Below are 15,288 nucleotides of genomic sequence, written 5' to 3' on the forward strand. Positions count from 1 at the left end.
ATAGGGTGAGTTTTGGTGTCCAATTTTTTCTCTATAACGTTTTTGCTCTAACAATGCATAAATTAAAAAAAATTAAAAACATTATTTTTGAATACCTACTATTTGATTATTCATTTTTAAGTTCTTTTACTTAAATAGTTTTCCGTGTTGAACAGAAAATTTTGGAAATACATCCTAAAACCTTTCAAATGATGTTAAGAATTTGAATAAAAAATTCCTTTAACAATAAAATAGGAAACTTACTTTCATCACTGGTTGAAATATTAAAATTTGCATCAAAATCTGGTAAACTTAGCTAAAGATTGCCAAAAGTTTTCCCGTACGAATCCGGGCCAGGCAAATCCAAGATATTGCATTTAAAACCTTGGAAAATTCGAAAATCCTTTTTCCAAATTTTCAAACAAAAACCCGGAAATATCCGGGAAATTTTGACAAAAATCCAGGATCTATTCAACAAAAATCAACAAAAAAAAACATTTGAATCATTATTTTTCGATTAAAAAACCTAACCATATTTTGAATCGTATTTCAGGCTCCCAAAAATCGTTTATGATTATTTCATTAAATTTAGCTTGAAAAACTTCATTTTCGGGCGACAAAATTTATAATTATATTGTTGCAATTTAAAAAATTCAAATTGTTTGATTTAAAAAAATATTGTGAATTAATTCGGACAAAATCAGTATATTTTTCAACAATATTTGGGCAACCGGGTTGGGCCGAACCTTTTTCATTTTCTGTATTAAATATCCAGGCAAGTTCAGGTAATCTGGCCAGCTAAATATTGCTTATTTGATTTGAACTTACAACAAGTTTTTTTAAGAAAGCCTTCAATTTCGCAAAAAAATATTCTTCAAGGAAATCCAATTTCAAAGGAAAAAGTGAAAGATTTTAATTTTACCGTTCAAATTGGATCTATGCGAACTCGACCCTAGTTAAAGATTTTCGTTTGAAATTTGGTTCTTAAAAAACTGCAATATCACTTATGTCAAACAATACGCCAAAGCATAAGGAATTTCCTGCAATTTCTTTAAGAGAAGATACCTACATGTTTCTTTATTAAAAGTCAATGCCAGTGGATGTTTTTTTTTTAAATCAGATTTTCATAAGACAAAGCATGCAAAATGAACTCAAATTCTACTTAATTTTTGTCATTTTCAGCTGACCTTGTCCTAGTCCTTGTCCTTGTCCTTGTCCTAGTCCTTGTTCTAGCCTTTGTCCTAGTCCTTGTCCTAGTCCTTGTCCTAGTCCTTGTCCTAGTCCTTGTCCTAGTCTTTGTCCTAGTCCTTGTCCTAGTCCTTGTCCTAGTCCTTGTCCTAGTCCTTGTCCTAGTCCTTGTCCTAGGCCTTGTCCCAATCTTTGTCCAAGTCCTAGTCCTAGTCCTAGTCCTTGTCCTAGTCCTTGTCCTAGTCCTTGTCCTAGTCCTTGTCCTAGTCCTTGTCCTAGTCCTTGTCCTAGTCCTTGTCCTAGTCCTTGTCCTAGTCCTTGTCCTAGTCCTTGTCCTAGTCCTTGTCCTAGTCCTTGTCCTAGTCCTTGTCCTAGTCCTTGTCCTAGTCCTAGTCCTAGTCCTTGTCCTAGTCCTTGTCGTAGTCCTTGTGTTTTGTATTTGTTCTGAATCTAATTCTTATCCTCCAATTATATATATATATATATATATATATATATATATATATATATATATATATATATATATATATATATATATATATATATATATATATATATATATATATATATATATATATATATATATATATATATATATATATATATATATATATATATATATATATATATATATATATATATATATATATATATATATATATATATATATATATATATATATATATATATATATATATATATATATATATACATATATATATATATATATATATAGAGAGAGAGAGAGAGAGAGAGAGAGAGAGAGATTTCGAAAGAAAAATTTGATGTATAATAAATAATAATAAAAGGAAATGAGACGGTAAATAGAACATAAACGGTAAAGTTGATGAAATTGGATATCAAGCACCTCGTCAAAAACGCTCTACCATCGTTATTTTTAAAAATTCATAAACGAAAATGAGACCACATTGAAAAGTCTTACATAATCTTCGGCTCTTCGAGTAAATTATAGTTGAATTATGAATTGAATTATGGAGAAAATTTGATTTGTAAATTGAAGTATGGAGTAAATATAAATTTCTTCAGCAGAGCTTGAAAAGCATTTTTGAAAATTTAGAGAGTTTTTATGGAATCTTGTATTATGATTCATTCTCATGATTAAAATTTTTTGGCTGAATGTTCTGCCCTAAATTTTCGAATTATTTCAACACTTTACAGATTTAACTGTAACATAAGTTTAAAATTTTTAACATTAACATGAATTCCAGTTGGTTTGATTTTTTTTTTCTAAAAAATCTACAAGGTGCAATGAGCTTTGAGATTTAGAATCACTGAGGAATAGTTTAAAGATGACTTTTGAACAGGTCTCAGTGTTCAAAACCTCTTAAAAATGTTATAATTTTGATTTTTTATCTTTATCTTGATATTTAGCACATTTTTTATTTTTTTTGTTGTAATTTTAAACATATTTGTAGTTTGTAGTCGACGTAACGAATGGTTCGACGAGGAGTGTAGGAGGGTGATGGACGAAGAGAATGCCGCGCGGGCGGCAGTAGTGCAAAGAGGCACCCGTCGAAATGTGGAAAATCACCGACAGCGGAAGAGGCAGCGAGTCCGACTTTTCCAGGAGAAAAAGCGCCGCCTGGAGGAGGAGGAGCTCGAGGAGCTGGAGCAGCTGCATCGTTCCCAAGAAACACGAAAGTTCTATCAGAAACTCAACGCATCCCGCAAAGGCTTCGTGCCGCAAGCCGAAATGTGCCGGGATAAGGACGGGGGTATCCTGACGGACAATCGTGAGGTGATCAGAAGGTGGAAGCAGCACTTCGATGAACACCTGAACGGCGCACATGCAGGAGATCAAGACGGTGGGGGAAGGTACATCGCCGGCGTAGCCAACGACGAAGAGGAGCCACTCCCAACGATGAGTGAAGTTAAGGAAGCCATTCGCCAGCTGAATAGAAACAAGTCGGCTGGGAAGGATGGCATCGCAGCTGAACTCATCAAAATGGGCCCGGACAGGTTGGCCGATTGCCTACACCGGTTGATAATCCGGATCTGGGACATAGAACAGCTACCGGAGGAGTGGAAGGAGGGGGTAATATGCCCCATCTACAAGAAGGGCGACAAATTGGACTGTGAGAACTACCGAGCGATCACTGTCCTCAATGCCGCCTACAAAGTGTTGTCCCGAATCCTACTCCGCCGCCTAACGCCGCAAGCAAACAGATTCGTGGGAAGTCATCAGGCCGGCTTCATGGAGGGACGGTCAACGACGGACCAGATATTCACATTTCGGCAAATCCTCCAAAAATGCCGGGAACACAAAGTCCCTACGCACCATCTATTCATCGACTTCAAAGCCGCATACGACACGATCGACCGTAACGAGCTATGGAAATCATGGACGAGAACGGCTTTTCCGGGAAGCTGATCAGACTGATCAAGGCGACGATGGATGGAACGCAGTGCTGTGTGCGTATTTCGAGTGAATTGTCGAGTTCATTCGAATCGCGCAGGGGGCTACGACAAGGTGATGGTCTATCCTGCATGATGTTCAACGTGGCGCTAGAAGGTGTTATTCGACGAGCGGTGGGCGAAATGCGGGGCACGATTTTCAACAGATCCAGTCAACTTATCTGCTTTGCCGATGACATTGATATAGTCGGCAGATCATCTGCGGCGGTGGAGGAGATCTACCGCAAGCTGAAACGTGAAGCAGGAAGGATTGGGTTGATGATTAATACGTCCAAGACGAAGTACATGCTGTCCTGCGGATCCGAGACCGACCGAACCCGCTTGTCCAGTAATAACAAGGTCACGATCGACGGCGACGAGCTGGAGATAGTCGAAGACTTTGTCTATCTCGGCTCACTGGTGACCGCAGACAATGACACCAGCCGTGAGATCCGGAGGCGAATTATCAGCGGAAGTCGTGCCTACTATGGACTCCACAAGCAACTGCGGTCGAGAAGACTTAGCCCTCGCACGAAGTGTAACCTGTATATGACGCTTATTAGACCGGTTGTTCTCTACGGGCACGAGACATGGATATTGCTCGAGGAGGACCTGCGTACACTCGGAGTATTCGAGCGACGAGTGTTAAGAACCAGCTTTGACGGCGTACAGGAGAACGGAGTGTGGAGGCGAAGGATGAACCACGAGCTCGCGCGACTCTACGGCGAACCCAGTATCCAGAAGTTGGTGAAAGCTGGCCGGATACGCTGGGCGGGACATGTTGCGAGAATGCCGGACGACTGTCCTGCAAAACAGGTGTTCGCTACGAATCCGGTAGGAACAAGACGAGCGGGGGCGCAACGAGCGAGGTGGTTAGACCAAGTGGAGCGTGATCTGGCGAACGTGGGGTGCCCGAGAAATTGGAGAACGGTTGCTATGAACCGAGTGAATTTTAGGAATTATGTTCGTCAAGTTATGTCGTGAGACGGAATACTATTTAAATAAATAAAATAAATTTGTAGTTTTTGTAATTTCAAATAATTTGTCTGTACCGAAGTGCATTTTAGATAAGTATATGAAGATTTGCAATGAAAATTCTGAATCACACGATAAATACGAGTAACAAAAATATTATTAGCACGTAAAGAAACATACCAAATTCATTGGATAAACTTTTACTTTAAAATTTATATTGCGTATAAATAGACAGTATTATAGGCAGGAATTCTAAATAAACATAAAGTACATTCAGAGTTAATAAGAAATTTATAATGTGTATCAGTCAGAGAAGTAATTAAGTAAATAGCTACGTTTTATATTAATTTCTTTTTTCAGAAATACACATTCAAAGCCAGAATACCGAATAGTGTTGAGAAAGCAACAGTGAATCATAACTAATAAATATATTATTTCAGGAACGCAGTAAAAACTTTGATACCGAATCCCGATCTCTGTATTTTTTATTCAGAACTAAGATTCTGAATTCAAATCCAAAACTAGAATAAAAACAAACCGAAACTATGTTCAACTTATTGAAAGAATCAATCAGACCTTAAATCAAATATAAAAGCATATAAAAATTTTAAATTCTTTTTTTTTAATATTTACCTTGAATATCCAACTTAAGGTAGCAAACCAAAATTGTAGCATGTTTTAAACTGAATCCTAATCCTTGCGCACTTAACTTGGACAAAATAGGAAAAGTATTTAAATTCAGTTTTCTTCATACTTTTTGTAAAGTTTAAAACATATTTAGAACGGACTGAAGTTGTTTATCGTATCAGAAAATATTAGTTAAAGACCAAATTTGAAATTATTTAATAATAGAGTAAGGTGGGGTAAAAGTACGAGTCGGGTAAAAGTACGTTCTGGGATTATCACAAACCGAGAACAGTAAAATTCAAAACTCTGGTGTGGATTGATAGTGATTTGAGCTACCAACAACCAGCCATAGTTTTTTTTCGTAGAAGTTAAAAATACCCCGAAAAATGAGCTAAAGTTGCTTTTTTGCTTCAATGATGTAATATTTCAAAAAACGGCAAACCTGTTTATGTAATCAAAAGTCTGACTTTCAATGAAAGTTTTAATGTGTCTTTTTAGTTGTTTTTAATCACTATCAAATGTCGAAGAAAGAAATTAATTACTATTTCTCTATTCATCACAATAAACTGTGAATCATAAGCAACCTTGAAGGGGCAAAAGTACGAACTGCGAATGGGGCAAAAGTACGAAGGGTCTTCTGAAGTAAATCTGAACGGAAAATCAGCCCATATTTTTGTTTCTTCAAGACTTGCTCGCGAGAAAAATTGCTCAAATACGATGAGAACTGGATTTCGAAAACCTGCTGAATATGGACAGTTAGTGGAAAACTCAAATTCGCTCAGGTTATTTTCCCATGTATAGGATTTGTATCAGAAGCGAACAAAGATGTTGCTGCTGTAAGCAGAGATTAATACAAAATAATTTTCCTGTTGACTTCATGCAGAATTGTGGAATTTTGAATGGTCGTACTTTTACCCCACATCATTCGAACTTTTTTCCCAGAGGTGGGGTAAGAGTACGTTTCGATAGCAGTTAGACATTTTCACTACTGCTTTCAAATGCGTCGACCAATTATCCTCGTAAATAATTTTGTAGAAGAGAGATAAAAGTATAAAGAGTCAAATGCTGTTCTTGCTTTTTTAGAAAACAACCGGCAAAATTTTCTAAAAATAGGATAGCACTAAGGTCGTACTTTTACCCCACCATACTCTAAGTCGTGTTTGAAACCTTGGTTTGTTAATACTAAGTTATTGATGTTCATAGATGTTGATTCTTTTATTAAATTGACATAATTTTAATTATTTAATTCATTCTTATAGACACCAATTTTACGAGAATTTTGCATTTTTTTTCTTAGTCAGAAGAATTTTATGAGTTTTATTAAAATTTTTACTCATACATGTGCTTTCAACTGACAAACTAATGCGGCTTTTTTAAACGTAAAATTTGATTAATTTTGATATTTTGTCACTTTCGACTCAAAAGGTTGCCGACCACTGCCCTAGAAGAAAGCATGGGTTTCAAACATTTACAGAAAAATTCTTCTTACCTCTATACACTACAAAGCCTAATTTGTTTCCATTTGCATGATCAGTTCTCGAGTTATAAAAACATGTTACTTTTGTTTGGAAAACTCCTCCCCCTCCCGATTATGAGGTTCTCAAACCATTATAAAAACCTTCCCCGGCCTCAAAAGTCTCCACCTGCCAAAATTCACGTGAATCAATTCAGCAATTTTTCTATAGTCTATAGGGAACAGATAGGCAGACAGACAGAAATTCCTTTTTATTTATTAAATTTTCAACGTTCTAACTTTGAAGTTATATTGCACTGCCTCGGCCCCTTCATTCTAGACGTAATATTATGAATAAATATGTTGAATAAAAAACTAATGGTCGAAACAAAATATTTTGGTTTAGCAACTTATTTCTGGGTGTTCTGACGAAAACATTTCTGGGAAATGATTAATTCGGCAAATGGAATTCTAGGAATTTTTCATTGTACCATTACAATAATGTTTTCAATTCTACCATTGCAAAAATGTAAAATATGCAACAATAGTTCGTTTATAATCCAACAAAATCTTTTCATGCCTGTTATCCCTCGGTGCAAATATTTAGTATGATAATTATTACGCTATTTTCCTCCGTCTCATTCACAAAACCAAATGTTTTAGGTCAGTTGAATGGCAGATGAATATGATGACACATTTGTCGGTTCGACTGACTGCTGCTATGCCGATAGAAGTGTGTTTAGTAAAATCATACGCACCGATTAACTCCGGCGCTGCGGAACGGAACAATTTAGAGCAACATAAACGTACGATCGATCCGATCCGGGTTGAGGTCCCCCGTTCATCGGTCTGACGGATGATGGACCAACGCACATCGCAAATGGCCTCGGACAACACCATGTCAGCCTTAGGGCCTTTTTCCGTTTTTTCCGAAGGTAACTTTATGCATACCTTAGTGGAAAAAGAAAGTTCCAGCAGAATTGAATAATACACCCGAGAAATGCGGTAATATCAAGTCATTCACGAGCGGTCTAATAACCAAGTGCGATAATTTGTCTCCTCCGGTTGAGGACAATCTTGGCTGAAGCGCACAGGAAGAGGTTGAGGCTTGGGCGGGGGTTTTGGAGTTGACTGACGGCGGATGATCGCATTTTGCAGGGACAATTTAGTGTGGCTGGCTGGTCATGTCCAGCCAACCCATCGCCATTGGAACGAAACTAGATCTATCTAAAGAAAACAAACTGCCCATCGGCTGGAGCAAGTCAGCTGAGAGCTTAGGAGAGCTTCGGTGGAACCTGAGATTGGTGGAAATCCTAGGCCTCAACTTTGTGGGAGGTAGTTTTCCGTCCGCTTGGATTTGTAGAGCTGAGCAAAGGGGAGGAAACCCGATAAATGTGTGGCCGGTCATGGGTAATACCTGTTAGCTAATGATGGACGCGTGTATATCGAATAGCTGCTGCTGCAGACGATCTGATGGGTAATAATGCATAGGATATATCAGCCAGAAATGCGGAAGATTTAAACTAGAGCAGGACGTCTGGTCAATGAATTGGACCGGTTCCTGAACTCAATCATTGATAGACGTTGCGTCATCAACGGTGGTTCTTCTACCGGTAGCTGATTAATGATAAATCAACGACCTGATTTCTGCTGGATGAAAAAAGTTCCCTACCTACTGAAGGAAAGTGTTTTATGAGATAGAGTTTTCCAATATTTCACTTAGGAGATTTATTCCAGACAGCCGATAGTTTGAAAGGTATTTTACTCACGCAGAGATTCTGATATTTGGATTTTGATACAACACAAAACTGACTTTGATTCAAAACATTCAGTTTTTTGAATCAAAATCCTGTTTTCTTTGAATCAATGAATTGTCGTTCTGATTCAAATGAATAATTTTTGAAAAAAAGAATTAATTTTTTGAACTGAAAAATTTTGGACATTCATTTTAAACAAATTCTTTGATTCAAAAGAAATTTGTTCAATTGCACATTTCGTTAAAAACAAAGTAAATTTTCTTTCAACCAAAGAAAATTGTTTTCAACAGAAAGGAATAATTTCTTTAAATTTAAATGTTAAACTTAGAAGATACTTTGGATTGAGCAAGAACCGAATTTCGAATAAAGTTTGTCCGGTTGTGTTGAAAATCAAAACTAATGAATCAGAGATAGCTTTAGGAGGATTCAGGATGAAGAATGGTAAGTGTGTGTTAATCCATTAATCAAAAAGTGAACGTTTAAGATTTTATATAAACTCTTGCATTACAGGACCACGGCAGATTCCGTCCCAAATCCAGCTGTCTGATTATCTTCGGCCCGATCTTCAGCGGTAATCACCAGTTGGATGACCACTAAAGCTAGCAACCGGAGCTGCTGCCGGAAGTCTATTGAGCGGCCCAAGAAGAATGCCCTCAGGCCAAAATTAGGACCGGATGATTCAATTATAGTGAACCAGTGTTAGTGTTAATTTTGTGAATAAAAATGAATTTAAAATGTAGATTCTTGATTTTTATTATTCAAAATTCCTAATAGGAACTGCGGGACAATAGAAAATATTTCTTCCGATTGGAATAAAAGGAAAATGGTTCAATGAACCAATCCTTTCAAATCTAAACCTAAATTACATTGTAGCAAACGAGAACAACTTTGCATCAAATGGAACTGTTTATTGTTTCAGAGCATTTATATTTTGATTCAAAGATTTTTCAAAAGAAAAATTCTTTGAAACAAAGGATAATGCCTTTGAATCAAAGAAATTTTTATTTATCCCAAAATCAAAGGAAAAAATCCTTTGTTTTTGCGGCACTTTCCTTTGAAATAAAAAATTTTTTCGCTGCTTGCTGAAATATAGTCCATATCTAGTTCGAGTTGTAATAAAGTGAGTTACAGAACAACAGAAAAAAGAGATATTCTTTTTCTTAGTTCGATATTGACAACTCAAGTTTGTGAAAAAGTCACAGCTTGTAAATACGCCAAACTTGCACTTCAATCGGAGAACTGTGCTCTTGGGAGATTTTTTTGTTGGGAAATCTCATTCAACTACCTCCATCGTAACAGATTTAAGTTTGGGGGAGTAAGTTCAAAGCGAAGAACTGTTTTTGGGGGGAAAATTTTTATTCCTGCTTCATTCGTAGAAAGTTTCACATATATGTATGTTGATGTATCTGCTAATCCTAACAGCTCTTCGGTAGTCAAGCGGTTAGCATCCTGAGATGTTAATCGCAGGTTGGGGTTTTATTCACGTACCTGCAGTGAATTTTTTTATGGTTTCCATTTTATTTGGATGCAAAAAAGAGGTCCAAAAATGCCAGAGACACATTTTTTTACGTACAAAGACTGAATATAAATGCTATAGTACGATGAATTTCAATGTGCGCAATCCAAATTCTTGTCACTGATAAAGTTGCATGAATCAGAAAATCGGTTAAGAATTTTAAATAACGAATTTATGATCAAATTATAATCAATTTATAATCAAATTAATTCGAGATTTACATGAGGTACTTCAAACTTTATTTTTTTCCCCCTTCGGTATTTTTGAAAATTTGGAGAGGGCACAGTGGTTCAAATCCCACAAAAGCTGAAAAAAGTGAATTTTTCAAGTTAGCGACAACCAAATTTTTTATGTTGGAATCGAATCTCCAATGTTCTAGGAACGTTATGATGTAATCAGATATTTTCTAGGACCCTGTATACGCCTTCCATGGAACAAACATGAACGACAACTTAAAAACGTGAATTAAAAAAAGGATTTTCTATTCTCAACCCAAAACAACTTTAAAAAGCGCATAAATCTTTAGAAATTTATTTATGTCTTTACTGAAGGTATATATTATAATCAATTTCACAGTTTGGAGATGGAAAACGTCCTCAATATTATGAACTAATAAAGTTTCGCTAAATTTAGAACCCAAAATTTGATGATAATTTTTTTTATTTACTCTATTCATTTTTCGGAAGCATAAATATAGCTTGCGCTGCCGATCGCCGTGGTAAATTATATACCGTTGGATAGGTGAAAACCTCATCAAAAACATATCTTGAAATCAGCTGCTAGTTTTTGCTATATTTAGAAAACGATGTCTTTGAGTGGTACCCTGTTTGGTTCAAATATAGAAATTTTAAAGTTTTTATACAGAGTAAACCAAGCATTGTTTGCTTCGATATATATGCAACTTCATCATAAAACATCAGTTTAAGTATTGATACAGGAAGGAGGGTGATTGATAGAGGAATTTTGGAGCCCATACTAAATTTTAACAAAAATATTCATAAATAAATGAAAAATATTCAATTTTCCTTTATAAAGCTCAAACCCCGTTTTGGCAATTATAGAAAAAAAATAGCAAACTTTGAAAAATTCATATCTTATTTTTTTCAACTTTCCACCTAGAATCTTTGACAAAAAAGATTTTTTTCCAATTTTTTTTTTATTTTGAACCACTGTGGAGGGTTTTTTTTTTAAATTTACAAATGATTTTATTAAGGCATTTTACCTATAAAGTTTTTATGTGCCGGGAGAATTTTTCTTAATGGGGGTGGGGGGGTTTGGTTGACAATAGAAGAAATTGATATTTGTTCCAGCCTAATTGATGATGAAGTTTTTGAAGTATGAAAAATAGTTTGGAAAACTTTTGATTAGCTAAAAAAAATGTAAAAAAATCCTCGAAACAATATTAGAGCTCATATACAGAAGAGAGCGTACTAAAATTTGTGACTTAGTTCGGCTAATCAGTTCCGTTTCAATTTTCGAAACTTTTCGCAGAACCTCAATTTTTGATTTCGAATCAAAAATATTTGTTATTATCATACTATCTTAGTTCTGAGTCGTCGATCGAGTGTAGTGACGGTAACTACACTGTAGTAGGGGAGAGTGAGGATACTTGATCCCTGGGGATACTTGATTCCTTAGCTATATCTCGAAACTGGAATGTCTTACAAAGATCAAATGTACTAGAAAAATGTGCCTAAAAGAGTAAAACAACAATGCTTGCAGTTCAAAATATTTTAACAAAAAGATGGTTTGAGTAATTGAACTTTGTTTGAAAAATTTCACAAAATGTAACTTGAAGATCTTTTTCCATCAGTGTAAAATGTTCCTTACATGGACAATAATAATAAAAAAAATTTGCTCCAATATATCTATCGCTCGAACGTAATATGAACTTCATAATGCCATATTTTCAAAGCAATGGAAAACTCTCAACTTTTTTTCAGAAAACAGTTTTCTAAAATGTTGATTATGGGTACAATTGATACCCAGAGTTAAAAACGGCATATTCTACTTCTGAATAGATCGTTATGATTGTTGATTACAAGATCACTAATATTTATCCAAAAACTAATGTTTATCCAACAATTGTCTGAAGAAAAGGGCAAAAATAATTAATTCCTCTTAATTATAGAAAAAAGCGCCTTTATGTATGCAATGTCAATAGCGTTGAGACAAAGTTATAGAATTTTCTTCTTCTGTCAGCTATCAATAGTGAAATGAGAACAAACATGACCAAAATAGTCTATTGACTTTCTATCTTGGGGTTTTGTTTAATTTTTTAACTAGGATTAGGGCTTCCTGAATAAAAAAAATCAAGTCTCCATCAAAAGGGATCAAGTCTCCTCTAACTTCAAAAATATCGCAATTTTTTTACTCTCACGAAAATGATTCTAGTTCATCAACGGGTTTCTAGTATCGTTCTTATTTTTGGAGCATAGAAACTTGAAGTTACAAGCTGTCAGAAAATGTAAAAGACGGTGAGTGGCTAAATTTTTCCAAAAAGATATGGGGAAAAAAGGAAAAGGGGATCAAGTATCCCCACTCTCCCCTATAGAAATAAATGCGAACTTAAACGCAGTTTTAATTAAATTTTGAGATGGCCGGAAAAATCTAAGAACATTATCGAACTTGTGAGGTCAACATTAATAGACATTGTATTTTTTTTCCAAAACTTTTCTTTAGGAAAATGTTGAAATGGATGAACAATTCAAATTAACGTGAACACTAAAAATTCGTTCAGCTACATCATGTTGTTTTATAACGGTAAAAAAAACTTAAAGATGAAATGAAATTTCATGGAAGAGTAAAAATGTTTTGAAAGTGATTATTATTCTCTCCCTCGTGTGTTAAAACTCCGTCACTGTAAAAAATGGTTGAGGAAATCAAAATATGGAAAAATTAATAATTATGGAATTTGTGTAAAAGCTTGAAAACAAATTTAAAATTAAAAGAAAATCTCGCGTGCGATGAATCGATGATGGAAATTGGGCAACCTCTGAGCTTTTAATCTGGAAAACGTCGAACGAACACGTTACGCGTTTTTAAACGCCTAAAAGTATGCAACGCATTGACACTTTTAGAACTCAGCTAACGTATCTAGATAAATTGTATGCAAGTCGAGCGCATCATGAATGCTCGTTTGATCATATAGTCCAAAGAGTTTCGTTTCTTAAAATGCGTTGATGTCTTTTGAATTGGAAAATTTCTATGAGAAGATATAATGGATAAATCGAAAATTGTAACTTTCGCTGGAAGAATCAGTAAATAATTAATGGATTCGAGGTTGACAAGATCAAATGTAAACAAAAATGTCCCACTTCAAATTGCGATAAAGCGCTGAAAAAAATTAACTTCTTGACTGATTCTTTTTAAACCTCCCGACAATAAATTTTAAACACCTCAGAGTTAAGTTAGGACTTTTTACTGATCACAGAATAAAAATTCAGCTGCAAAAAGCTTCACAATCATTTTTTACGGTAATTCGGGGTTTTTTAAATCAATTTTATTATCGGACCATTTTAAATTTCCGGAGCCACAAACTTGATATCAATAAAGGAGTCATCAAAACGATTCCAAAATGGTTTTATTATTGAAAATCGATACAGTACTTTTGCAGATAATGCGAAAAATGTTATTTGTGTTTTTGAAAATTGTTATTTTTGTCGCTCTTAAATGCTAGTTATTAAAGCAGTAAAAAAATTTGTATTATTTTTTGATTATCCTAATGAGATTTACATTGGAAAATATTGTTGGTCACAAATGTGTATGGTGTCGATCCTTAGCTTCCTGATCGAAGTAAGGGATTCCGCTCAAAACTGTATTTACTAGCTTGTGGGATCTAACCACTAATTGAACAATTATCCGGACCTCAAATCTTTTTCATTTGATTCTCAGAACTGCGCAGTAATGTATAATCACAAAACTCACAGTTGCAGCATGACTACAAGTAGTTTTCCGGCGTCCCGTTAAAAAAAATTGAATATTTTTCTAAAAGTTGAAATAAAAAAATTAGCGCTGATTCTCTTTGGGGGACTTTCGAAATTCATTAAAAATAAAATATTTGTTTTATACAATACATTTTCAGCTATCTCTATGTCAAGCAAAAATACGCGATGGGAGATTTTCTACAACGTTTGTGTGATGCAATTCGATGTGGGACACCCTGTAAAATGTTTCATATAAAAATCTGATCATCAATTGATCATTTTATGAAGTTCATAATAACAAAAATTTCAATTCTTTCTACCTTTACAGTTTCTCATGGGCTTCATAGTATGGTCGAACGTGCTACTGATAGTGCCGGCCGAAACTGTCTCGTCTGCCGATCGACCTACCAACCTGGAAGATATCGAACAGGACTTCCTCAAAAACGAACGTCACCTGGCTTTCAAAAAGGAAACCATCACAGGACAACAGCAACGGGCGACATCCTCCCAGGGCACAAACCATTACACGATCCAAATCGAACATCATCCCGGAGGAGCCAACAGTCAAGTTGGGCACAACTTTGTGACTCCGATTCCTTCGGCCCCGGCAGCTGCCCCAGCCCCACCCCCACCACAACCATCATTGCAACAACAACCGATTGTCCCAGCTTACTCGAAGGGTTTGTTACAAACTAATGGATCTATGAAATCATTTTGCTAAAATTTCTTAATCATTTTAGAGTATGTTCCCCAATACCCCCAGAAGGTTCCTCAAGTGCATGAGGACCATTCGACGTACACGGTGCCTTCGCGGCAATCGCTGATCCAGCCAACCATAGGCGGTGGGGCCCCAACGCATCACTATCTGAATCCCCAGCCGCAGTATGTTTATGTTCAGGCACAGCCACCACCGCAACAGATGCACCAGTACTCCAATCACCCGAACCTGGCCCAATCGCTGTTCCACATTCTGCCACAGAATCAACAGTGAGTAGCAATATCTTTCAAACACTTGATTTGATATGACTATGGAACATTTATATGTTTTCAGTCTACAAGGAAAAAAAAACTATAAAAAGGATTATAAAAAATTATTGGGGATAGTAAAACTGGTAATACCGAAACCAAAAACCAGTATTACTAGCATAATTTTCCAATGCCAAATATCGGTTTGACATTTTTCAATTCCGATATTTTCAGTATTGAGAAACTCCTGCCGAGAGAAGATTTCGTGTTGTCTGATCTTATACAGAGTGACAATGAAGTTCTAGTCCTTTTTGAAAACATTTCTTAAATCCGGATTTTTTTTTATGTTGGTACAATAATAACGAATCAACCAAACACTAGTAACATTGTTTGGAATCTTGGCCATCAGTGCAATGGTGCATTCTACGGAAATGAATGCAGCGAAAACGTTTTGATAAAACTACCATCCAAGACGTTGGCAAGTAT

General features: G+C 35.6%; 1 protein-coding gene across 1 annotated transcript in view; it reads left to right on the plus strand.

Moving 5' to 3' along the window:
• Window positions 1-15,288, plus strand: part of LOC129755917 (uncharacterized) — a 220,027-nt gene that overhangs the window by 170,146 nt on the left and 34,593 nt on the right. Inside the window, exons 2-3 of the mRNA XM_055752623.1 lie at window positions 14,165-14,516; window positions 14,577-14,823. Of these exons, the coding sequence (XP_055608598.1) occupies window positions 14,165-14,516; window positions 14,577-14,823 (599 nt within the window). The remainder of the gene's footprint in view (window positions 1-14,164; window positions 14,517-14,576; window positions 14,824-15,288) is intronic.

Source organism: Uranotaenia lowii, chromosome 3, assembly GCF_029784155.1.
Source record: "Uranotaenia lowii strain MFRU-FL chromosome 3, ASM2978415v1, whole genome shotgun sequence".
Classification (NCBI taxonomy): domain Eukaryota; kingdom Metazoa; phylum Arthropoda; class Insecta; order Diptera; family Culicidae; genus Uranotaenia; species Uranotaenia lowii.